Raw genomic sequence first — 27,067 nt, forward strand, 5'->3', positions numbered from 1 at the left:
TGAATAGGCTTATCAAGAAAGCGGGTTCTGTCCTCGGTACCACCTTGGATACTGTGGAGGAGGTAGCCAATAACAGGATTAGGACTAAACTCCTGGCCATCATGGACAACCCCTCTCACCCCCTACATGACACTGTGAAAGGGCAGAAAAGCTCCTTTAGCAACAGACTGTTACATCCAACTTGCAAAAAACGAACGCTATAGGAGATCTTTTCTGCCCACAGCTATAAGACTGTACAACTCCTCATCTGGTTGGCTTGACCAAGCCAGTTAGGATGGGGGATGTGGGATACAAGTTATTTCAGATCTCTATTAGTAATGTTTTGGTTTGGTTTGTCAGTTAACATTTTAACTTGCTTAGATGCATTTATTTTAGATATTTATTATCATCATGTGTTTTCATTGACGTTTTTATGAGCTGCTGTAACGCTTGAATTTCCCCTCGGGGATCAATAAAGTACCTACCTACCAACACGGTGACATCACACAGGAAGCATGCTTAGCGACACACAGACAGACATAACAAAACAGACACACGCACAAGTGATCCCGCAGCGTGCAGTATGTGCGAACGCACGGACGCACGCACGCACGCACGCACTCACACACACTCACATGTGTGTGTAACCTTTATTTATCCAGGGTAGGTTTGCTGAGCATGACTGCTCTTTTCCAGCAATGCAAATTGTGAACAAGACTAAACAACTGATGAACCTTGTTTTTATTTTTTTATTATTCGTTTTCTATATCAACAAATTGACCTGAAAAAGATCTAATTTATTTTCTATAATCGACTAAATCGACCAGCTACATTTAAGGGGGACTAAAAAGCTGCGGTGGAAAAAAGCCAAGACCGAGTCGGTACCATGAAGTGTTGCTATTGGCCACTGAGCAGCGCCGCTGCGCTGGGGGTCCAGTGCCTTGCTCAGGGGTACTTCAACAGTGGGTACTGAGAAAGGACTGAGGGGTTGGTCAACGACTTCCCCAAACAGACGTTTCCCGCTGGTCCAAGAAATCCAACCAGGGACCTTTGCGACCACAAGTGCGCTCCTCTAACCTTTAGGGCACCGCTGTCCCACATTACCTGTGCGAGTGTGTGTGTGTGTGTGTGTGTGTGTGTGTGTGTGTGTGTGTGTGTGTGTGCGTGTGCGTGCGCGTGCGCGTGTGCATGGATGAGAGGCAGGGGCTGAAATTTCTAAAAGGGCCTTCTGGTGAAAATATAAAAAATAGCCGACCTCCAAGCTCACAACGCGTCGCAGCCTGAACTTCCTTCAGTTATGGCATGGAAAGAGGGCAGGTGTGTGTGTGTATCTCACCTTGTTCTTGCTGTCAGGGCTGGCCAGGTCCTTGCCTCCCCCGGCGGTTGGAGACTTGGCCTTCCCTGCAGGCTTCTCCTCTTTCTTGTCCCCGTTCTTCTTGTCTGCTTCCTTCTTCTCGTCTTTGTCGGCCTTCTCTGGCTTGTCCACCTTCTCTGCCTTCTCCTGGGTCTTGTTGTTCATCTCTGCGTTCATCTTCTCCACCTTGTCCTCCTCTTTGAGGATCTTCTCGGAGGAAGAAGACTTTTGGTTCTTGTCTTGCCCGTTGTCGGCGTTCTTCTGTTGCTGCTGCTCCTTCTCCGTCTTCTCCGAGGTGTCGATCTTCTCCGTCTTGATCAGAAGGTTATCGGTCTTCTCCTGCTTGTCCTTGTTGTCAGGTTTTGCTGGGGGAAACAACAAGAGCATCATCATTAAAGTAGAATGGTGTTATCCTCTCCTTGACGAAGGCACAACAGCTTTTTTTGGGATCTTCATTTGACATGTCACTGAACTATTTTATTTTAAATAGATGTTTAAAAGAGTAAGACTCTGTTGCTGATGAAACCCATTAAAGCTCCATACATTGCATACGAGCAGTAAAAGTGACTGGAATTATCACACAGCTTTGATGCCATGGGGCAGGTCATTTCAACTGTAATTCCTTAAAATCAGTAAAGCAGTAAAACAAAACAACACACACAGCTAGAGACTTCCTCCTCCGGGCGACTGATGCATCTGGCTGGCGCATGGCACCAATGCGGTCAAAAGCCGATTCATTGGATATGAGAGAGAGAGAGAGAGAGAGAGAGAGAGAGAGAGAGAGAGAGAGAGAGAGGGAGGGGGGAGGGAGGGGTGTGCAAAAGCAGAGAAAAAGTAGAAAAAAGTAAAGAGTGATAAAGAAGTGATGATGTGTGACAAAAGTACTCAACTCCAGTACTTGAGTCAAAGCATGGATACTCCTGGTCAAATATTGCTCCGCTATGGGTCAAAGTTTCTCCGTCAAATTTGTATTTGAGTTAAAGTACTGGAGTACTTGCTTTTAGTACTTGCTTGAGTATTAAAAAGTAAGTGCCAAAAAAAGAAAGTAAGAAAAATAAAGTCAAGTACTGGTACTCAAGTAAAAGTACTCAATTACTGTCCCACCGCTGGTGAATAGAAGAGAGGGTTCACAGTCACACTGGAGATGGGGCACGAGGAGCATTAGGGGACACGGGTTAAGAGAAAGCAGGCTTGGGCCAGGCAGGGTGACGGGGACAGAGAGGCACATTGTTGTCCCCGAGGCATTTCTTACATAACACTGACCAGTGGATTGGACTGCTGTCCTAGTGTCCCCCTTGTCTCGCCCTCCGCACTGGATTTAACACGTCTCTCAACTCAAATAATGATCTATTTAGGCCAAGGGGACTTCACCACCTAGGGGGTCCTCAGAGTTACTACAGGGGGGGGCCACCAAATCTTTGTGTGATAATTCTTTTAAAATTAACAACTTGAACCCTCGCATGAGACTATCAGGAATTGAATTATTCTATTATCAAATGGTTTATTCTTATTGGCACTTCTTAAAGGAGTAGTTCACCCCCAAAATGCCATGGAGCCAATGTAGCTATTTTACTTAATAACGAACACAATTTGTAAAATGATATACTGCTATACTGCTAGCTATAGCAGTGGCTGAGACGACAGGATGAAAAACAGAGCGAACATGTGCGCGAGTGTGCATGCCATCCGATCCGCGACTGGTTTGCGGCCCTCATCAAGTCGCCTTTCATCCAATCCGGCCCTCACCCCAAAATGAGTTCGACACCCCTGGTTTAGAGTGAAGGAGGTTCATCTGCACAGCCACCACCAGCATCTAGAATCTTATACATTTAATGGTAAAAGCTAATCTTTTACATTTATTGTTAATGGTCTATGCCAGGGGTTCCCAAACCTTTTTGTCTCAGGGCACCCCATACATATTTTTTTTAATCCGAGGCACCCCGTCCCCTACATTATAATTTTCACTCCCAGCACCTTATAGTTATAGCATATCGTTGTCGTCGGGTGGAAACCTTGTATGTCCAAAACCGTTCGTTTTGTATTTATCATCTATAAAATGTACTAAAACTAGTGAAAGGGTTAGATCGGCTGTTTTCACTAGTTTTGTGCGACAGTCTTGTATGATGAAGCAGGGCTTTGCTTTACCAAAAGACGTAAACATTTGAAACTTGGAGATACGAGGTTTCTACCCGACAGTGACGATATTTTAGTGATTATGTTGCGAGGAAAACGTTGAGATAATAGGCATTTTGGTTATAACTGACTGAAAATAACTTTGTACTTCAAGTTTAAAATGATACTAAATATTTTTTCAAGTGTCCAAATAAATTCCAAATATTATCAAATGATCTCGCGGCACCCCTGGACTTCCGTCGCGGCACCCCAGGGTGCCCCGTCACCCACTTTGATAACCCCTGGTCTATGCTTCTAAATGCTTATGGAGTCTAATCGCCAAATCTGTTTTGCTAATCTGTGCTTTTATAATTAAACATGTGCTTGCTCAAATCGGTGTGATCTCTTCTTCATTGGAATCTAAAATAACACAGAAGCTTTCCTGGTTGTAATGGATTCAGCACAGGAACCTATAACATCCCTGTTCTGGGCCAACAAAATATAGGCTAGTTTGGATTTAAAACTTACACCGCTCTAACTGGTCAGCCTAGAAATAGTTTGTAACACATCCACCATAGTACATTAATATATCTCCTGTTAGATGTCCATCACAAACTTCAACTACAGTTCAGCCTGCAAAAAAAATATATAAGCCGCACCAGCTGAATATAAGCTGCACCAGCTAAATTTAGAACAAAAAACTAATGTTTACATATAAGCCGCACCTGACTATAAGCCGCATGTGTCCTTCCTGCTAGAGCGCCCCTGGTGGCCGTTAGTTGTAAAAATCTATATATAAATCCTTGTTAAAGACCATTGTAAAACTAACCTCGCCTAGTGCTCGTTCACAACAGACCGTTTGGTTTCCGCCTAAAGCGCAGAAACCACTAGAAGAAGCGGCGTCGCTTTGATTTGGTTACCACCGTTTGTTTCCCCAATCCCTATTAAAATGCTCGAGTAGCCTAGTGTGGTTTTGCCGGTCGCTAAAAGTTGGACTAAAACATGCATATACCAAACTAATTTTTCAAAAGCAAAACTACTCCGCATCGAGGAGTTTATTAGGTAGGCCATAAAAGTATGTCCTTGAGCGCAGGGGAATTATTTTGGGTTAAAACTGTTTCCGGTGGATAGTTCCGGCCAAATTGTAGTCCTTGAGTACTACAACATGACGTTTTGTGGTTTCCGCTCCAGACCGGTTACAAACCCGAAAAGTGAAGTGATCCCAGACTATTGTAAAACTAACTGGCCGTTAGCTGTAAAAATCTATAAATCCTTGTTAAAGACCATTGTAAAACTAACTGGCCGTTAGCTGTAAAAATCTATATATAAATCCTTGTTAAAGACCATTGTAAAACTAACTGGCCGTTAGCTGTAAAAATCTATATATAAATCCTTGTTAAAGACCATTGTAAAACTAACTAACTGGCCGTTAGCTGTAAAAATCTATATATAAGCCGCTCCGCTGTATAAGCCGCAGGGTTCAAAACATGAACCATAAATAAATAAATACATAAATAAATAAACACATTCATTCATTTATGTATTTATTCATTTTCAATACACTACACTAAACAGCTGTGAGGTCAAATGACACACTAGTGTTCCTTAGTAGTACCCCCCCCCCCCCCCCCCCCCCCCACCCAGCAATAATATTGCTGCCATGTTAGATTACTCATTTATTAGTAATCTAACATGGCACCGCTGGCTGAGTTCACAGAGTCTACCAAGCACCACCACCACGCTACGGCACACACACACACACACACACACACACACCGCTAACGGCAACCAGCTAAGAAGCGTGGTGATGTGTGGAGAGAGAGAGAGAGAGAGAGAGAGAGCGATCAAGGCACCCTGGCATATAAACTAGAGCATGACTAACATACAGTAAGATATGGAGCTGCTGGTAAAAGGTACTAGGATATTTACTGCAACAGTGATGTGTGTGTGTGTGTGTGTGTGTGCGCGTGTGTGTGTGTGTGTGTGTGTGTGTGTGTGTGTGTGTGTGTGTGTGTGTGTGTGTTAATGGCTGACTGTGTGTAAACATCGAAGCTTATTGTTCATGTCTCGCTAACACGGTAGTTTACAGTAAGCAAACAGTATTGGACAGGCCAGGATACCACAAACAAACAGGGATACAAACAAGAGAGTGGCTTACATTCAAAGGACCTTTTACATGTGTGTGGAGGAGGACCCCTAATAGTGGGTACAATGTCTATCGGTGTGTAGACCAGGTTATCAAAGGTTTCTGGGTCAGGGCCCACTTGAACATCCTGCAAAGTATCCTTGGCCCACACACCAGAGCAGAAGTGGGCGGGCCGCATGCATTTTCAAAGCATGTTACAGTTTACAGTTTAGGCATTTAGCAGACGCTTTTAATCCAAAGCGACTTACAATAAGCAGATAACATCACAATAATAAACAAGATAATATGTCAGTACATCATCAACAATATAACAAATGCAAATGGATATCTATCTAGAAAAAACACAATATAATCAAAGTTCTAAAAACCTAAAAACAAAAACAAATGCTAACTAGCTTCATGTATGGTCATTGATTTTTTGTAGTGCTAAGGGTTTAGGTGGAGTCTGAAAAGGTGAGTCTTCAGTCCACGGCGAAAGCTAGCGAGTGAGTCCATTGTTCTAAGTGCTAAGTGTTAATTTGAATGATCAGTCAATCGACTGTGTTCCGGCTTGGATCAATTTAAGTTATTTTTAATACTAATGTTATATTATCATTAAAGGGATATGTCACTTGCATTGTCTATGCAAGCTTTTGGGAGCACCTGAGATAGTATTTAAGTTGCCTGATTCAGTATTTAAAAATTTGATATTAAATTGATCAAAAACGCCCCCTTCCTATACGAACCCATTGTAACTTCAGTTCAAACTCAACATTTTAACCATCATAGATTCATTAAAAACACCCGTCCTTGGTTCTGATGACTCATGCTGCCCTTCAGATACGTGAGGAGGCTGTTTTTTCAATGACGTTTTTCATTTATTTTGAATATAATGGGAAAAAAAAACATCACAAGGATGCAACTGGGACGTATCATCAGTGATGTAGCCTGGGGTCGACGGGTGTTTCGGGTCTCGCAACATCATACACCCTCGCCCAGGTGACCCAGCCGGGGTTGATCAAGTCCCGACTTACGTCCCAGTAGCTATCCACGATCAGTCCTATTAGGGAAAGACAGGGTCACTCAATGTGCTGCACCGGAACTACTCTGCCGGGATTGGGGGTACTATTCTGGCACGTGGAAGAACTAGGCTCCATGGGTTGACTCCTGGCCGGGCTCCTCCTCCTACGTCTCACCAGGTCCTCTCCTGCTCTCACCAGGTTCAGAACCTGTGCGTTGCACCAGACCCCAATCCAAACATTCCATTCAGCTGCTGCAGTTGAATGGCCCTCCTAAAGGCCTCACCGTGGATTTGTTGGGCTTCTTCCTCACGGAAGACACAGGCTGGGGCGCTAACCCAACCTGCTCCCGGGTGCCGTCTAAATTCCGGCCGTCAACCGAGTCTCCGGTGGTCACCAAACTATTCCTGGTTGTCACATACACTGTATATGAAAAACATTATTGAAAAAAACACCACCTCCTCACGTATTAAGAGGTATGACTGTTTTCAATGAATCTATCATGGTTAAAATGCAGTTGGTTGAAGTTACAGACTGGTTTGTATAGGAAGGGGATGTCTGATCAAATGAATATCAAATATTTAAATACTTTTCAGTGGAATTCCCTTAATAATCGTAACGTTTTGCCAATTATTTGGGGGTCCAATTGCAATATCCTTACGGCACACAGCTTGAGAACCAAGACATTTGTAATCAAAGAACACAGTGATTAATACAAGTTATATTGTGCACATCACTACAAAGCCATTTCACTGATCCTCACTATTTTATGTGTTCCATGGAAACTGCAAAATATGCAAATGCACACACGTACGCACACAAGCTATAAATAACTATTCTATAAATGAGAGTGTGCAGTCAATCTCTAATCAATGTCCCAGCAGTAGGTAACAGTCTAGAATACAGCAGATGGATGGCTGGATGGATGGCTGGATGGATGGATGGATGGATGGGTGGATGGACGGATGGACGGAGGGACGCAGTTGATTCTAGCCTCTTCTAGCAGGGGTTGCAAGACAGACTGGGTTCCTCATGCACGCCCGCAATCGCGTGCACAGGTTTTTGGGTTTTGTACGGTTCATCCTGTTGTTTTAACGGGTATCCAAGATTTCTTTTTTTTACCTACCGGTAATTGTAATCACAATATAAACAAAATCAGATTAGACACCATGAGCATAATGTCTAAATGATTAATTTCTTATTTTGCAACAACTTGTCAGTACAACAGTACTGACTGCACTATACAGTATTTGTACTTTACTTGAGTAAGTCCAATTTCCAGTACTTTACTGTACTAGGCCTATCTACTCCATTACATCTCTAAACTATTTCTCTTAAAACTGTGGTTACTACGTTTACTTTGCAGATATAAATTATAATATTATAAAACATACATAAACCACACTTTTACTTAAGTAGGAAATTCGAGTACTTTTTCCACCACTGGCAGCAGCAGTCGTCACTCGACCATGTTCTCTCTCTCTCTCTTTAAATTGGGTAGAGTTGGCTTGCTTGAGAGAGAGAGAGGTTTTTAGGAGCCGTTCGCCACCAAATTCGACACAAGAGCTAAATAACAGACACTTTTTTGCTCTGTGGAAATTTGTTGTTGTTGTGGAAGCTTGCAATGACTTTATGAGGGTTTTTTTTGTACCCCTCCTGGCGGCCAGGGGGTGCAAGTGCACCCTTTGCAACCCCTATAAAATCGCCTATGGAGGGACGGATGGATGGATGGTTGGATGGATGGATGGTCACCTCTCACTACCACAAGAGCTGAACTTGTTTGACGCTCTCTTTGAGAGGGAGAACTGTGATCCAACCACTGTAAAACGGTCAACCAGAACAGAGGTGCACGCACTGTCTGGAACTATCTTAGCCATATCTGACCATTATAATAACTTGTGAAACAGGACATTCTGTATAATGAGTACTTTTGTACTTTTACTCAAGTAAAATTTGATTACCAGACTTTTACTTGTGACAGAGTAATTTCTACATTGCAGTATTGATACTTTTACTTAAAGGGGAAGACCACCCATTTTCAATATTGAACTATATCATTAATATACCTTAGAAGAGTTGTGTGGAAATAAAAAAAGCCCCCCCCCCCCTTCTGTGTTGCCTAGAACTGGAGGATTGATTTTGGGGTTTGTATTGTAAAGTGCAACTTGATGACATCACACCGTTGTACTTTACAATACAAACCCCAAAATCAATCCTCCAGTTCTAGGCAACACAGAAGAGGGGAAACTTTGTTTCTATTTCCACACAACTCCTCTAAGGTATATTAATGACATAGTTCAATATTGAAAATGGCTGGTCTTCCCCTTTAAAGACATTGTGCCGTGACTTTTTCCCCCTTACAACATAATCATCAGGTATTATGTTATGATTATAATTGGAGGAAGATCTTTTTCAAAGAAAGTGTACAGAAAGTGTTGAAGGAAAATCATGTTTTTATGTGGCCCAGCTGAAGTTATCCACACCCACAGTGTTGTTGAATGGTAAAAAGGGGAGGGGATGATATTATGACGTCATTATATCAGTGTATTTCAGTTGGGTCTTTTGACTCAGAGGCTTTCAGCATTCAGAAAGTAACCACACATACACAGGGAAGACATATTTGCATATTACTAGTAAGACACCCAAGGGTGGAATGCGACCTCAGGGTGACATGCAACCTCGCCCTAAAGGGCGAGGTCGCGGCAATTCTTGACAATCTGGCCAACCACAGCGTTTCTCTGACGATTCTAGTTGTTGTCATTCTGGGGGGAGTTTGTTCATGTTTTTGTGAGGGTATCAACCCTAGGAGCTCAGCACACTCACAGAATCATGGCACACTCACAGAATCAATGTTATGCCCATACATGGAGTTCCCTGACTATGTTATGTCAAAACATGCCCATATGTGGACATTACCAAATATGGGCATTTCCAGATATGTCCTTAATATTGATAACATTGGGACAGGGATCTCCATATATGGGCATGAAACATATGTTAATTAGTAAAGCCAAGCTTAGGTTTGATGCCTTGGGATTTCTATATTTGGACATAAGTGTGTACCCAATAGGTCATCATCTGTAAATCAGAGTAAAGCAGGCTTTTGAGCTAGTTAGGGCCAGAGATTGATGACATCAGAAATCCCCATATATGGGCATAAAGGGATTTTGCTTTTGGGAATGCCCATCTATGGCATTTTTATTTTATTTTATCCTTTATTAATAAAAATACATGTATGTATCCATATACATATGGAGTTCAATATTGATGTTTTTGGAGAAGGTATGTTGTAAATGTATGCTACTTAGTAAGGGGCCTCGGGTTAGATACTCTTTGTATGGCCTCTGGAGGTCCTTGGCGTCGGTTAGTAGTATGCCCAGCACATAAGATGTGGGACGTCACAAAGCCTGCGGCCATGTATCATTTTCCATCAGGCCTGTTGGTTTTCACGCTCCAGTGCGGCGTTCATGCGCTGCAAGTCAATGGCAGACTTGGCAGTCAGACAGACAGCCATTGACTCCGGCCTAACAATGGCTACTTTCTATGACGGTAGTCCCATATGACATGATGGACTGGACTATCTCCATATATAGTGTTATCCACATTTCGTGTAGCTGCCCTGTACAGGAAGTGATGTCACAACTCGCTGACATCACACTGACATCACAGAGGCTTCGGAAGGACGGTCACGAGGCTTCGGACACTCAAGCGACACGATTCTTCAGAGTATATGCGACCTTCGGTCGCAATAACCACACCTGGGGGTCTATTAGTGTAACGTTGACTCCATAGAAACATACAAAATAGAAAAGGTACAAAACTATGGCACCAACTCTTTAAGTTGAAAACACTGCCCTGGAACAACTACACAGGAGGGACAGCTCCTCCATCAGACTGGTGTTTGTTGACTAATACAGTGGTTCTCAACCTGTGGGACAGGACCCCCAGGGGGTCCCCAAATTATTTCGGGGGGCCCCCAGATGATTAACTTAATGTGAAACATTGTTGTCTCACTCAACAGTAAACAAACCAACATAAAGTTTATGTGTATAGACTATAGAGGGTATCTGCACATTTCTAAAGTGACAATTTAAGGACTTTTTAATACCTCTAAAATGACAAATTAAAGTTTGGCCAAATTAGAGGCAGACATTGTGAAAATAGCCGTTCTACATGCTCACAACGGCTCGCAACGCGAGGCGTTGTGAGTATGTAGATCTGCTATGAGATCTGCTGTGAGTATGTAGATCTGCTATGTAGATCTGCTATTTTAGTATGTGAGCATGTAGATCTGTTATTTTCACAATAGAACCGTGTTATACAAAATGTAATGCCCCAACTCTTAGTGCTCGTCAGGGTGGGGACCACTGGGGACCCCCCAGTTAAATTATGATTATTTTGGGGGTCACAGCCTGAAAAGGTTGAGAACCACTGGACTAATAGATCTGCCTTCAACACATTGTCCCCTCCAGGCTGGGCCTTGAGGGACCTATAGGCCTAGTTCTGGGCATCCCCATATGTAGCTGGATTATGGATTTACGGACGCCTATTATAGGCCTCAGGCAGCGTTGTAAAGTAACTAAGTATATTTACTTAACCCATTTAGTGCTCCAAACATGAACGGGTTAAATGTCTAGCGTGCCGCTCACAGGCTCCTATACGCATCCATTGTCTTATTTTGAAGGCCAGAAGTCCATTGCGTAAACACTTCCGGGTTGACGTCATGAAGTCATTCAACGGGAGCGGTCGTCATCCCATGCCGATCCTAAAATGGCCGATCGATGCCTTTGTTATTATGTTTTTGTAGCGAGAATCTAATGCCATCCTTGGCTTTAAAAGTGTTGTTTGGAGATAATGGACATTAAAGATGAGATCGGCCGTCGGCCTCCATGTTATGGGATTACTATTTTGTGCACGTGGATCCGTGATGATGATGAATCGGCGAGGCTGATCGTGCCCAGACCTTCCGCCGGTTTATAGGGTAAGAACGCCAGCGTTACTCTATACAGTATTTTTCGCGAGTATACTCGGGATCGGCACTCTAAATACTTGAGTATTTTTCACGAGTATACTCGGGATCGGCTAGAAATTAGTTAAGTACTGTACAATTTCCAATAATTTTACTTCTACTCCACTACATCTCAGATGATCCAAATATTGCACTTTTTACTCCACTACATTTATTTGAAAACTTTAGTTAATAGTTACTAGTTACTTTGCAGATATGCATTATAATATTTTAAAACATACATTAACCACTTTAGCCTTATTTTATACCTACAGTAGGCTATTTGACAATAGCTGATCTACAAGCTCACGAAATATGTGAGCTTGTAGATCTGCTATTTCTAAACATTTTGAACTTTACATTTTGGTAATTTAAGCATATTTTTATGCCAACACTTTTATACTTTTACTCAAGTCAATTTTGTATTCCAGACTTTTAGTACCTATGAGTCCATGACTCCACACCAAAGTACCTTTAAGAGTGGATTCCCCATTACGCCAATGTATTTCAATGAGAAGGTAGCGTTTTTGCAGAAATCCTCTACTGGCATGAAACCGCCCCCTTCCCATTGAAATGCATTGGCGGAATGGCTCTCATAGGTACTTTGGTGTGGCTCCAGCCTAACAGAGTATTTCTATATTGCAATAGTGAATGATACTTTTACTTAAAGGTGATACACCATGAAAATTCACTTTTCCTATTTTAAAACCTTTTTTTGGGGTCCCACTAGCACCTTCTATCCTCACAAAGTCCCATTTCAGACTGTTGTGTCTTTCTCTGGTTTTGGGAAGGTGGAGGTTAAAAGCATCCCACGGGTCCTCAAAACAGGCTGTCCAGATTTGCTGCCGTTTGTGATGTCATAAACGTCCGTTTTTGAAGAAAAAGATTTTTTCAAAAAGTTTTTTTTTTTTTTTTTAAAGAATTTTTTCAAAAAGATTTTTTTTTTGGGGGGGGGGGGCAGTTCAGGCCAAAGGTGGTACTGCAGCTGAAAATGCATATGAGTACTTTTTCCATCACTGGCCTCAGGTGGTAAGGTACTAACACCTCATGCTAAACTTGTCCTCAACACCAGAGTGCCGCAAGGCTGCTGCCTCAGCCCACGGGTGCACTCTCTGTTCACACTTGATCGTACACAGCCATACACAGCAACACCCCGATCATCAATTTCACGGATGTCACCGCCGTTATTGGCCTGATAAGCAACAACAATGAGGCAAGAGTATACAGAGATGACATAGTCCAGCTGACGTGGCAGTGCAAGGGGCAACAAACAGCCTTGAACCAAATGGCAGTGGGGACCAATGCTCTGTGTTATTGCTTGTACATTCCTGTGAGTTACTGCACATGTATACGTTCAAAATGAGTTTTCGTTTGCTCCACAGAAGCCTAACAAGTTGATGTTTGGTATAAGAGCCAAGAGAACCTCTACAACAGCCGGCGTGTGGCCAAAACCCGGAGGATCATGGAACGTTTGTGGAGTCGCGGTCCCATCAAAACGGGAGAAAATACCAAAGCCTTGTGGGCAAGACAGAAAGAGCACAAAGAACTTTCTTTTACCAAGCGATAAGACTTTTGAATAAATAGTGTTCTGACATACACAAAGGTGATGTTTTAGTGCATACTACTGTATGAAGATAGTCTTCTTAAAGTACCCTTTATTATAAAATAATACCCATTTATGTCTAAATGCAGAGGAGGAGAATATAATCTTGAATGCTTTTTACAGTTATGCAGTTAGCCCAACCCACTGTCTCTGTCCATTGACATGGTGCAGAAATGGTAAAATAAAATGGTCAAACCACCTTCGCTGCAGGCGAGAGCGGGCGGTCACTATAGGGACGGACCTACGGATGCATGGCTAGATGGATCGATTGATCACTGGGTAGATGGATACATGCTAAATGCTTTTCTATGTTTTTTTTAATCTTTATCATTTTTATCCCACGATTTTGTAACCCATTTTCACCCAGTGCGAATTGCCTATGTAATCCTGGGCTCTGCTCTCCCTCTGCCGCGCCTGGGGAGACAACGGACTGACCTCATGCTTCCTTCTATGCATGAGGAGTCCAAGTTGTTTCTTTTCACCTGACAGTGGGGATTTCCCCGGTTTGGACGTAGCGTGTGGAAGGAACACGTTATTCCAACCAGTTCCTTTCCCCTCCATAGGACGCCCCAGCTGGCCAGGGGGAGGCATTATAGAGACCAGGATTACTGCATGTTTTTGTGATCTACCCTAGCCAGGAGACACAGGGAGAACATGCAAACTCCACACAGAAAGGCCCTATCGCCAATGCTTTTGTATGTTACACAATTTGTAAAGTTGTGAAATTAGTAAGGTTCATGATCCAGTCATCTGTTTAGTACCCACAAATCTCAATTTAGAAATTATCGTTTAAGATGGTCGTAGATTTAATGATGCCATTATTTCTAAGAACTGAATAAAACCAATGACAATGATACCAGTATATATGAACAGTATATCATTATTTTTAACATGGCTAATGAAAATGTTTTCCTGTATGGCAGAAAACAGAAATAATTAAGGCATCAGGTTTGTCACCAATATAACTGTTGAACCCCCCATAGGCTTGGAAATCATGTAGTGTAGATCGTGGTACATGTTACACAACTAACTGGTCGTTGAGACATGATGGATAAAAAAAATGCTAAGTATTAAAAGCAATTCATTAAAATATTGCAATTATGTTAAGTAGTGTAATAATAATGATGATGGTGATAATAATAAAGAAGAAGAATGTATCTATTGTAAAGAAATGAATAAAGAGAAGACAGACAAAACACACAACCTACTGTAATGTAACATCAATCATCATTATAACGTTAAACATTCCAAAAAAGTAAATGCCTCTCGAATGCCCAGTCCAACTGAGCTGAATGGGAACCTTATGGGTGGCTGCAAATGGGAGTTGTAGAGTCACATGTACGGTTTACAAGAGCAAAGATACAGATGAGACATGATTCCACCTCATTGCACTGACTAATGTTCCCAAAAAAAGTATTTATCATTCAACCTAGCCAACCAAAAATAGCACAAATGCATGATGTCACACAATTGAACCCAAGCTACTGTAATGACTGAAGCTAAATTTAAACCTCTACCACAATGACAGCATTTTAAAACCACATTATGCATTTCTTTCTGGTCAAATCTGGTACATCATCACAGTAAGCACAGACACGCACACACACACACACACGCAGGCACGCACGCAGGCACGCACGCACACACATCGACGCCTACCTACACACTTGCATCAACACCTACCCACTGCGTTTGGCTTGCTACCGTGGAAACCATTGCTGGGTGGGTTGGTGTGTGTCGGGACGGTAAGCAAGACGCTCGCTTCACAGCTTCCGTGGTGCCTCTTGGGGGGCGGGGAGGACGGCAGCACAGGTGATGTCATCATGGGTGCCGAGACCCCTCTGTCGTCGTTGACGGTGAACGCGCGCCTGACAGCGGCGTGCGGGTGGGGCGGCCTGTGTGGCCCTGCTGATCCCAGAAAAGCTACGTTGGGCACGTTGGCCATCATTACCGGTAAGCCTCCTGTGCCGGTGGGGTACGTTTCGGCCGTGACCGTGGGAACAGACAGGTGCGAGCAGTCAGACATGGTGCGCCGCACCGTGTTCCTGTGGGGCAATTCGTTCCGCTGTCCTGACATCTCTCCTCTGTCCAGTGCGTTATATGATCCCAATTTCGCCTCTTCGCCGTGGCCATAGTCCTCTCTCTGGCTGCGATGTCCGGCCCCGCCGTCCCCCGTGCCTCTGTCGGGTGTCAGGTGTGACCCCGGCCTCTCCTTTCCGTCGGGAATGAAGTCTTCTTTTGGCGCGCAGCTTTCTGCCCAGCCTTCCCCTGCACCGCCGGGTCTAACGCTAGATGCAGCTCTTCCAGACGTAGGCAGGTTTTTAGGCGAAAGAGGCGAGGCTATATTAGGAGGACCTAATGCAGGTCTGGTTGGGGAACCAGGAGTCACAACAATCTGGCCAGCTGTTAAATGTTTATTTTGTGATCTATGCAGGTGCGTGGTTGAACTGGCATGAACTGGAGCTCCCAGAAGACCCGCGGAGGCCTTTGTGCTTTGAGGATGTGCCGATGCGTTTGCGCTCTGACTCCCTGCCGCATGTGCTGCTCCCTGACCCTCGTTGCTTCTGTAAGTGGATTGGGGACTTACAGGGGAGGGAGGCCTCCACGCGCCCTCTTCCCCGTGCCCAGGGGCCTGTCTTGGGGAGGGAAGAAGAAAGCCTTGGTATTGGGCAAAGCCCTGATGTCCCTGGAAGTCGGACCCTTCCCCGCCGCTCTTCCCGGACGACGCGAGATTCATGTCGGAAGGGTTGTGTCCGTGTCCGATATTGGCGGGGGGCTTGGGGCCCTGCGTGGGAGACAGGAGGGGTCTTCCGGGCGAGACGGTGGGAGAGGGCGATGATGAGGAGCAGGAGGAGAAGGGACTACCGGGGCTTTGCCCAGCACTGCCCAGCTCCGCCCCTGTACCACCCTGCACCCCTCCCACCCTTCCACCCTCCTCCTCCGACCTCCCGCCTCCTCCCTGCCTCCCCCTTGACCCGTCTCCTTCAGTCTTCAAAACTGGCATCTTGAAACTTGGCACGAGCAGCACCTCCGCCGCCTTGCCAGTGGACGCCTTGCTATAGCCGTGCCCTAATTTCACCCCCTCCTCGTCCTCGTCCTCGTCCTCCGATGACGGTATTTCGAAGCCCCCGAGGGTGCGGAGGCCAACCTGACCCCCCGGTGATTGCATAGCGCTCTGCCGTCCTCCAACCGCCTGCTCTTGGCGGTGCCAGTCGGTTTGCCAGGCAGCGGCTGAGCCGGGGGGAAAGGTGGAGGTTGGTGCAAGGACACCGGGCACCTTGGGAGCAGAGGGGGCTGTGCCAGCAGCGGCAGCTTGTTGTTGTTGTTGATGTTGCTGATGTCCGCCGGTTGATTGCTGATGCCCGCTGCTGCCCGCGGCGCTGCCACTAATAATGCCCAGCCGCAGCTGGTGTGAGCCGGAGAAGAAGGACATACTCTCCTCTCCCTCGGTGTCTCTCTTCATTCACTATACGTCCCTTAAACACCGATCTGCTTTCAGACGCCCGGTCACCTTCTTGTCTCTGCCTCTTGTCCTCCTGTATTCTTATCTTTTTTTCTTTTATGAATCCTTTGCTTTCCCCTCCTATTCCCGTTTTTCGTATTTGCCCTCGTTCCCGTTTCGCGGCCTTTGGTCTCTTCGTTTTCGTTGCGTCTCTCTGTATTCTGTACCCCTCTTATCTGCTCTGTGCGCCTGTGTTTCTCCTTCTTCTTGCTTCCTTGTCATCAGCCTTCAGTAAACATCCACGTGTGCTCTGGTCCAGACTGTAGAGATTGTCTCAGCATCCCAGGCTTGAAGAGCAGAGAGAGCAATTCCTCCTTGGATTTAAGGTGATTCATGCAGGTGTGTTTGTACATCATCGTGATCATGTGAGTGAGGTGCATGCGTGTTGATTGTGCACAAGCATGGCTAGTAGGTGTGTGTCTGTGTGAGTGGGAGAGAGAGAGAGAGAGAGAGAGTGTCTATGTGTCTGCTTGTCTCTGCTTCTCTCGAGCTCTGCTCGGATCAGCTGTGGGGCTAAATTACACGTTGCTCTCTCTCTCTCTCTCTCTCTCTCTCTCTCCTGACATCACAGTCACATGACAGTCCAGATTATTCCCACATTCACTGGAGCAAAATCGGCCTCAAGCAAGACGCACGCACGCATGCACGCACACACACACGCACGCACACACGCACACACACACACACACACACACACTGTTTACAAGTAAGTAGTACTGGTTATTAGGTTGCTGCAAATGCATTTGCTGCAAATGCATTTTTTTCCCCAGCGGTTTCTTTCCTTGTTTTGCTTTTCAAATTTGTATGGAGAACAGAGCTTATATTTGCAGAAACTTGCAAAAATAGCTGATCTACAATCTACATTTTCTGCGAATGCCCTGAAAATCAACTGTCTTGCCAATGGCAGGATGCGTGAGGTTTTGAAAGGGCACATCTGTTAGATGAGGCATGAGGGACGCAGCGTTACAGAGAGAGAGATGGTCTTTCACTCTCTGTATCAGCAGATCTAGTCTATTATTGGACTCACCTCTAAAGCACTACATCACCGCTCTCTCAGACAGCGTATGTTCACCTGGTTTCCACTGTCTGCTCTGCTGCTCACCTTCAGCTCTCTTATCAGTGGTGTCAGTTCAGCAAACGCTAAGGTATGGCAACATGACTGGTAGTCATGTTGCCATACCTTTGCAACAGGCATGATGAATTCATTTTATGAAGTACATTTTTTTTTCCAAGGTATGGCAGCTGCCATACCTTGCCATACCCAATTGACACCTCTGTCTCTTATATCTGTATTACATCACTGGTTCCCAAACAGTGGACCGGGACCCAATTGTGGCTTGTGGGTCGCGGTCGGACAACTTTTTTTTCCTCGGTCGCGACTAAATATCCCTTTGCCCTTGTTTCCTACAAAGAATTTAAAATATATGTGGTTTAGAAAAAAATATATATGTATATAAAACAAGTTCAGAAATAAGAAAAAGGCAAGCATTTTTCAAAAGAAATCAATTTAATAAATTACCCAAATAAAATCTATGAAATAGCATGAATTACAAAAAATTAAGAAGTAGTGAAAATAGCAGATCTACAAGCTCACAATGTGTCACATTGTGAGCTTGTAGATCGGCTATTTTCACTAGTTTGGATCCTGAGGAGACGTGACATTTCTCTTTTGTCTCTTCGTAAAATGGTAAAATGGTGCATTAATATGATCGTCATGTGCGTCCCCCGAAAGGGACAAAAGCGACTTCCTAAACAAAAAGTCAACCCAACCTTTGTTTTGTTTATAATAATGCAACTTCAGTATACCAACTCAGCTAAATGAGCTGGTGACTCATTATTACAGCCTCTCTGAAGTTCCCCTGTATCAATCAATACAATTGTTTATGTATAAATACATACAGTATGTATGATTATTGCGACCGTAGGTCGCAGTTTACTGTCAGAACCGGCACAGCTTGTCCATGTATACGTCTAACCCCAGATACTGTGGTGATGTATCACTGTGACATTGCAGTGATGTGAGATGCTCAGAGCTGCAGGGATCTCCATATATAGGCATAAATAGGTGCCATCACAGTGATGTCAGATACTCAGAGCAGGGATCTCCATATATGGGCATAAAAGGGATTCTGTTAGGGATCTCCATATATGGGCATAAAAGGGATTGTATCCAAGATGATGATGCCCCACACTAACAGAATCCATATATGGCCAAGATAGATGGCCAAGACAGATGGCGTGACCTCGCCCTTTAGGGCAAGGTCGCTTTTCGCCCTTAGGCGTCTTACTGGTAGTGTATGTGCTGTACATGTGTGTGTGTGTGTGTGTGTGTGTGTGTGTGTGTATGTGTGTGTGTGTGTGTGTGTGTGTGTGTGTGTGTGTGTATGTGTGTGTGTGTGTGTGTGTGTGTGTGTGTGTGTGTGTGTGTGTGTGTGTGTGTGTGTGTGTGTGTTTACAGTTTTTCACGATTGTTAACACACGTTTCTCAATACAATAACGGCTTTCTCAAAACTGCACAAACAACATTGAAAACATTACACACAAATGCTAAACCTCAAACTCCCTTCCCAAGAAGACTCTGCCATCAAATCGATGACTCTTTGCCAACAAATCGATGACTCTTTGCCATCAAATCACTTAACTGTGTTCACAAAATGGAACTCATGTTTTCATTTGGTACCATTCATTGAGTACACACAACTAAGCATTTGCTGCACACAACCAATCATTTACAACACACTGCAGTGCGAAATTGAAAACACAATCGTCTAAATGGAACACACCATATGAATGACATTAACTCTGGAGTATGAGCTATTTCTCCTTTTGTAAAATGACTCAGTGTAATAATTTATTTGGTCAGTACTTGGTCTAATACTGACCAGGATATTGTCACCAAGATAATATCCTGGTGACAATATCCTGGTATTTGTATCTTTGTATTTCAAATATATTTTTTTGTATTTTGTGCCCATCTCTGCCTCCGGTTCCTGTCTTACTGTAATGTTCAACAACTGAACATTGTGTGTAGTGTTTCGTATAGAAGTAGACAATAAGGTGATGTGTAATTGAGAACAGAGTGTAAAGAAGGAAAATCCGAGTCTAATGCAGAAAAGGGAGTCTGAAGTATAGTGCCAAATCGGGTCAAGCTATAGGTACATGAAGTTAAGGTTGTGAGAATTGTGACAAATGTTTGATTTTTGTGTGTTAACAATCATGAAAAAAAACCTGTAAAATACACTAGTCATTATTAGTTATCATCACTGACTGTCTTCCAACCTATTCAAGGCATTTTAACAAAACTGACTCTAGTTACCTCAGTTAGTTAGGCCTAACCTATAGTTAGGCCCAAATCAGAAATTAGCCTACAAAAACAAATATTTTGATACATACTGTACATGTACTGTAAGCCCCTCCAATACACTAAAATGTGTACCCGGCCTGAATGGGTTAATACATCAAGACACATATAAAAGACAGAAGCAATAAGCAGTTGAAGCTAGTTTGCCTTACTTCTCTATGTGATACAATGCCCACACACAGCACACTGCTTGTTCAATGAGCCTTGTTGACCTACTTTCTAATGTTACTTGGCAATATGTAGCGCTCAAATAATATGTTGCACTTGTGCACAATTAACACATCTACTGCCTCTTAATCTGAAGGTTGCTTGGTGCCTCGGCGCCACGTCGTTTCCTCCGTCGGCCGCCGCTATTATTTTGAAGGGCCGGAAGGGGGTTGTTTTTGTTTTTTTGGATTATCACTTGACGGCAACGATTACGTCATCTAGTCACATGACAGTGTGCGACAAGAAGATGAAGATGGCTGCGCCCTGCCTTTTGCCTTGTTTACATTTAGATCTGCTGCAAAATGTCTCAAAATGGCTATTTTGTTTAAATGAAGTTTCTTTATGGGCCTCGCCATTGACTTAACATTGAGGAGCTTCACTTCGCGTGCACGCCCAACGTGCGTTGTAAACAAATCGCCGACATTACCGATGCGAGCGGGACCGGAGCGACATTAAGTAAGTAATAATATCTTTACTGTATATACAGTAAGATTCACAGTCCTCACCGTCAACGGCGCCATGGTATTAACCCTTTCAATGACAATCCTCACCGTCAACGGCGGCAGATGGGTTAAATAGGCCTACGGTATGTCTGATCTAAGATTGCATGAATGCTCTGGTATCATGGATTTAGTTCTGTTGTGATAATAACTGCACTTTTGGTGGAACACAACTCTGAGCATGACTGATTTATATTTAAAATGCGGTATGATCATTTATTATATCAGTGTCTATGTGTCCTCTGAAAAGACCTGGGTTCCAGCTGATACTGAGAACTGCTTCACTTTTAAATACATTAAATAATAAATGAATTAGTTAATATGTTGAAAAGAAAAAGGAGTTGACGTTAACTCATTCGTAGTTTACGGCCGTAAAGCCCGTTAATTTCTCTATGTCTTTCACTGCCGGCTTCTCCTACCTGTTAACGTGGGCGCTCGTCCAGTTCCCATCGTGCGTGATCGGACACTGCTTATGCATCGTGTGTTCGCGTATTCCATCAGCTTCTCAAATCCGTTGAAACTTTTTCAATTGATCAATAAGTTCTCCATCTGTAAGCCGCGGAGCTCAGACAGAAAGTTAACGGGCCAAAATAGAGGACGGACTTCCGCTTCCGGTTCAGGGACTCCAATGTTAAAGTTGTCCGCTCAATAATGTGTCCGTGTAGAAACCGATCACGGAGCATTAGTTCCGGCCTATTTTAGTTCGGTTCGATAAAAAAATGTTTTTTAATTCATTTTTATTACATTTACGGGCTCTACGGGCATGGCAGAGAAGGGGTACAAAGGGGTATTTTGATGGCAGAGTTTGAGTTAAAAAGAAGCAAATGTTTGTTTGGAATTGGAAGCATTAGAAAGATATGCCCACCCATCAGATGGGTGGACATATTATGTACAGAGCTTGTACATTTCAACGATCGATCAGCTTTGGCAAAATAGGTATGCCTCATGCCAATTATTATTTGAAACAAACTAACCTACAAAATCAATGTCTTGCAAAAAACCTTCCATCTTCAAATTATATCTTCAAGTTTCCATGACAGCAGACTTATACAGTAACTGTCTCCTAAATGTACACTGACATTCCCTAAACACACATGAACATAAGGTCACACACATGTACGCACACAAACAAACAAACAGTACACACACGCATGCAGGCTCACACTGGGAGGCTCCCTTCAAAAATAACAAGCGCAGCTTGTTAAGCCTGAATGAAAATTAATGGACGGTCTTACATAATGTTCCCTAAACAATCTGCCTACTATAACCACTCAGAATGAGCCAGACACAGACCGAGGAGGGGGAGGGTAGGTTGTTATTTCTGTGGCACATCAACAGACCAAGTAGCGGAAGGACATTATGCAAACAACAGGCCTATAGTGCTTCTTTTAAAGTTTGGAACATGACCCGGTTTTGGGTCACAGGAACATTGTAATGGCTTTTCAAATGATTCAGAAGGCAACAGAGGTGAGTTTCACAGCAGCAAGGTTACAGCATTTCAGCGTCAGCAATCCGCAGAGCTCAACAGTCTAGAGCAGGACGCAAAAATCCCGTTCCATAGAGAATTCAATTATATCAGCCATAATGGTGTAACAGTCCAATGTAGACTTACCATGAGCGACATGGTTGTAAATGTATGCTACATGCATGTGCTTCTGTAGAAGCCACCATTCTGTATCAAGTCGAGTGACCTGCTACCCTAGATCCCATAGCCTGGAGATATGATTAATGATTCATGATTCATGAAAATCATTACATGTCAGCTACAATATTTTACGACACTATTAACAATACAGTACAAACACTATAATAACCAGTAAGACGCCTAAGGGCGAAAAGCGACCTCGCCCTGAAGGGTGAGGTCGCGCAGGACGGAATTCGCACAGGACAGAATTCATTTGCAAGTGTGATTCGAGTTTCTGATTGGTTGTTTAAGTTCGACAAAATGTGGACAAAATATTTTCCCAAATATGGATATGACTGATGTCTGACATCATAGATGTCTTATGTTATAGAGTATAGACCACATGAGACTCACACAATATGTCCATATCTGGGCATTCCGCTATGAGCTTAATACTGATGACATCGGGGGGTGGTAGTGGCTCAGGGGTAGAGAAACTGTCATGAGAACACGGAGGGTTCCCAATTATGGTTGGTGCCTTGCATGGTTTCCTCCACCATCGGTGTATGAATGGGTGTGTGAATGGGTGAATGTAATGCACAATCTATGTATGCTATCTATATAAATGGACCATTTAACATTTACCATTTATCAGGGATCTCAATATATATACATATACATACAAGGGACAAGGATGTCACAATGTAATGTCACAACAGGTCAAAAGCTATAGACATTGAGGCGTTACAGACAAGATACGGCTAACTGTTGCACTCTGTAAGCTCTAGATCTGCATTCTGACATCAGCTACCAACATAATCTGAAGGCATAAAGAGTGATTTGTCGCTGTCATCTTTTTATGGCTTTTATCATAAACGAAGCCCTGTTTTACACTTGCTATGGCAGTGTTTTGCAAAAGCACTGAAATTAGCTGCCGTACAATTGCGTTGTGACTGGTTTAAAGTGGCAAGTGTTTCTGTGGCTTTTATAAATGCAGTGCAAAGTATCAACAAGAGCTTGTGATTTAATAAAAACTAAAATAAATTGGATTTTTCCATTTCCTGAAAATGAATGGTTTTGGACCACCCGACAGTGATCATTTTATTAGAGAGGTAGAGCATGTACAATCCCCAACCCTGGTAATCAGGCGCAGGACAAAGATCAAGATCAGCATAAAATAATGGAGCGCTCCTAACGTGATGGAAATGTCCCTTCAAGAAACACTGAGAGCAGGGTTAGTCTTATTTTACATAATAGTACATCCCCGCTTGATTTAGATTGATGGCTGCTGCAGCCTTCTCTTGTGTCTCCTCGGCTCTGCATGTAGCCCTCTGAGGTTTTGCTCAATATAACCAGAAACAAAAACAAAAAAAGTGTTTTACTTACTGTAGTTAGTAGTTACTATGAAACTATGAAAATGAAACTAGAAAGCAAAAAAAAGAAAATGCAACTATAACATGAAATCCGGGCAAGATAGATCAATCATATATTGCCTTGTATGAGTTTAGATGAATATAGCATTCGACAGCTTTTCTCGCTACTTATAGTCAACTTTTCATCAATTTGGGTAAGGAAAATATTATTTGTGTTTCCCTTCTTGAATACATTTCGGTTTTCCAGAGGTTTGGCAACCTGGATGAAAATTACCCGCCACAAAAATAAGGAAGGTAAATGCTAACCTGTTGCAGCGAGGGGCAGATTGACAGGACCGAATACTTAAAAATCTAAGTAGATCAAGGTTAAAATCGTCACAGTAAATTAATGGTCAATTGGTCCGTTGTGGTCGTCATGAGCTTGGTGCCACTGAGCATTCACGGAGCTAATATGCAGTCAAATATCAATATCAATAAACTATTCAACCATGTGAATGAACTCATGTTAGTCTTCTCATTTATTTACAGGTTAAACTATTACACATTGAAGTAATCTAATCTACTAATCTTTAACTCATTCTGTGCCAATGACTGCTTATGACGTTTTTTTTCCAATAGCCCTGTGTGCCAATGACGGCTTATGACGGTTTTTTGTGTTTTTTACATAGAAAAAAAAAAAAAAAAAATCATTTTTTTTTAATTTTTTTTTAAAGATGTCAAAATGACCTGAGATCAGAGAGATGCTTTTCTCTGTTTGTGTGTTCGCTCCCTCGTTTAGCTGATTGAGAAAATGTGTGTTCATGTGTGTCCATTCTAGTGGATGGACACTTTTTTTCATTCAAACAGCTCTATCTCTGGAACCATTTGTCCGATTGCCAAAATTCTTTTTGCCACTGAATCACAACAACTGTGTCTGTTTCTGTGGGGAAAAAAATTATAAAAAAAAAACATACAAAATCTCGGCACAGCTACCTTGGAGCCATTTTGGCATCTGGCACAGAATGAGTTAAAAGTCCCTGTGTCGACAACTGAATATGTATAATGAGTTGTCCCCTAGGCCTAGGGATCTGTCCCTGCCCCCTCTCCTTTTTTCTCTCCGCACCAAACCTCGCCAAAAATAGGTGATCTACAAGTTGACAAACTTGTCACGTTGTGACACGCAGTGAGCTTGTAGATCTGCTATTTTTGCGGAATGTTTGCCTATTTTCACTGAATGCCTATAATAATAAATGGTGCATTTATATAGCGCCTTTTTACCCCTGGCGTTTTAAATGATAGTGAATTACATCCACCGGCACCAACCTGCGCGAATAGGGGTTCAGCGTCTTTCTCAAGGACACTTCTTCGACACTAAAGGTCTTCACACTGCTGCGTTTTTCGGGAATATCGGAGTGAATTTCGGAGCGCGTGAATAAAAAAATCAACCTCACGTTATGTCAATCACGTTTGCACACTGCCGCCCGTTTCGTATTTATTTTCGGACCAGGGTTGATTTCTTCTGATTTTCTTCCGCTCTGCCTCCTTCCTGAGCCACTGCCGCCCCTATAGCGGGACATGCCCAGAATAGGGACGCCAGGCTCCATGTGGTTGACCTGAATTAGCGTAGCTTTTAGGAAGCATAGTCTGGGGCATCCTTCCATTCTCAATAATTACAGACCTATTTATATTCCCATTAGGGAAAGTTTACACACCATTAACTGATTGTATGAGGACACGTTTGACAAACACTGATTAAGTTTCCTTTCTGAACGTGTCACAGGGGCCGTTTTTCTTAGAGGTATAATCTTGTTTTCGGTAATTATGTTATGCTTAGATTTTAGTTTGTAGAGACGCTGTGTGAATTACATTACATTCGGTTGTTGTGCAGTATATCATACCGTTCAAATAGACACATGGCTTTGTAGCTTGTGCCATTTAGCTGTGGTGGTTCTGCACTTTTCTATTTACTAACCCAGAAATAGGTTAGGCTTTTCTGGGTTATCTGGGTTAGAGTAATCACATAGAGGAGATGCAATGTTTCCATTGAGACCATGACAAAGTTCAAAGGAAAACTAATGCAAGTAACAGAACAGAACCTTGCACAGACTGGAAAAAAGCACTGGATGCCATGGAAACAGTGAACGCCTTTTGACCTACAGTCATTTCGGTTTAAACTCCATTTAAACAAACACAAATTATTAGATTAGAATACAGAGGGCTTCCAACGTAAAACAAGACCGTAAAAGGTGTTATTTGGGATGTTCCTTTAGGCAGGGTGTTCAACTGTACTTGTACTGTACTACGCTACAATTGTATTGACTATACTTGTACTGTTCTCCATTTTTGTCTAATAAAATAATCAATCAATCAATCAATCAAAAGATTACGTTTGCCTTGTGCTTCTTCAAAGAAAATTACAATACAAAACCATACCATACCATACCATACCATACCATACCATACCATACCATACCATACAGATCTCTGACAACAGTTAATAATCAGATATGCCAGTGTTGCTTCTTACAATTATAATATTATTACTATTATTATTAATATTAATATCCGGGACACAAACATTGCATAAACATAGACAATCAGGAAGAAGTATTACTGTTCTGGATAACACTTAGCCAATCAGGAAGCAGCATTCTTCTCGGTGACATCACCATTATAGAGTAAAGGCCCATTCCCACTGGGCCAGATAACAGATAAAAAAATCTCTTTCTCCAGATATTTTTCCATTCAAAGTGGATGGTAGATACAGATAAAAAAAATATTTGCCACAGATATTTGCCACAGATACTTTTATCTGTTTTTTATCTGTATCTACCATCCACTTTGAATGGAAAAATATCTGGAGAAAGAGATTTTTTTATCTGCTATCTGGCCCAGTGGGAATGGGCCTTGAGTCTGTTGAGATCAATGGGGGAGTGGTGCTCAACTTTGCATTTGTAATTAAGGCACTCGTCTTTGCTACTTGTTGATAAGACCTTGGCAAAGGAAAGTACAATATATATATATATATATATATATATATATATATATATATATATATATATATATATATAGTGATAGTGGGACATCATGGATTTAGAACAACACATGTCACAACAAACTTCTGTATACCAACAGCAGAGGATGACAACAACGATGACAATCAATGTCACAGCGACAAGGTCAATCTAAACTCATCGTGTAGGTTACAGACAGCTACGCTCTGCGCTGCGTATCCGGGGGGAGGGGGGAGAGGAGAGGAAGCTACAGCTGGTATCCAGTGCATCACGGATGAGACAAGGGAGGGGAGGAGGAGGCAGGAGG

The 27,067-nt window shown here is 42.9% G+C and overlaps 1 protein-coding gene across 1 annotated transcript in view; it reads right to left on the bottom strand.

Moving 5' to 3' along the window:
* Window positions 1-27,067, bottom strand: part of LOC308284844 (uncharacterized protein) — a gene marked incomplete at both ends in the record, with an annotated part of 99,003 nt that overhangs the window by 26,103 nt on the left and 45,833 nt on the right. The window contains one exon of the mRNA XM_080725571.1: window positions 1,316-1,698. Coding sequence (XP_080581697.1) covers window positions 1,316-1,698 — 383 coding nt within the window. The remainder of the gene's footprint in view (window positions 1-1,315; window positions 1,699-27,067) is intronic.

Source organism: Nannobrachium achirus, assembly GCF_963921795.1.
Source record: "Nannobrachium achirus genome assembly, chromosome: 5".
Classification (NCBI taxonomy): domain Eukaryota; kingdom Metazoa; phylum Chordata; class Actinopteri; order Myctophiformes; family Myctophidae; genus Nannobrachium; species Nannobrachium achirus.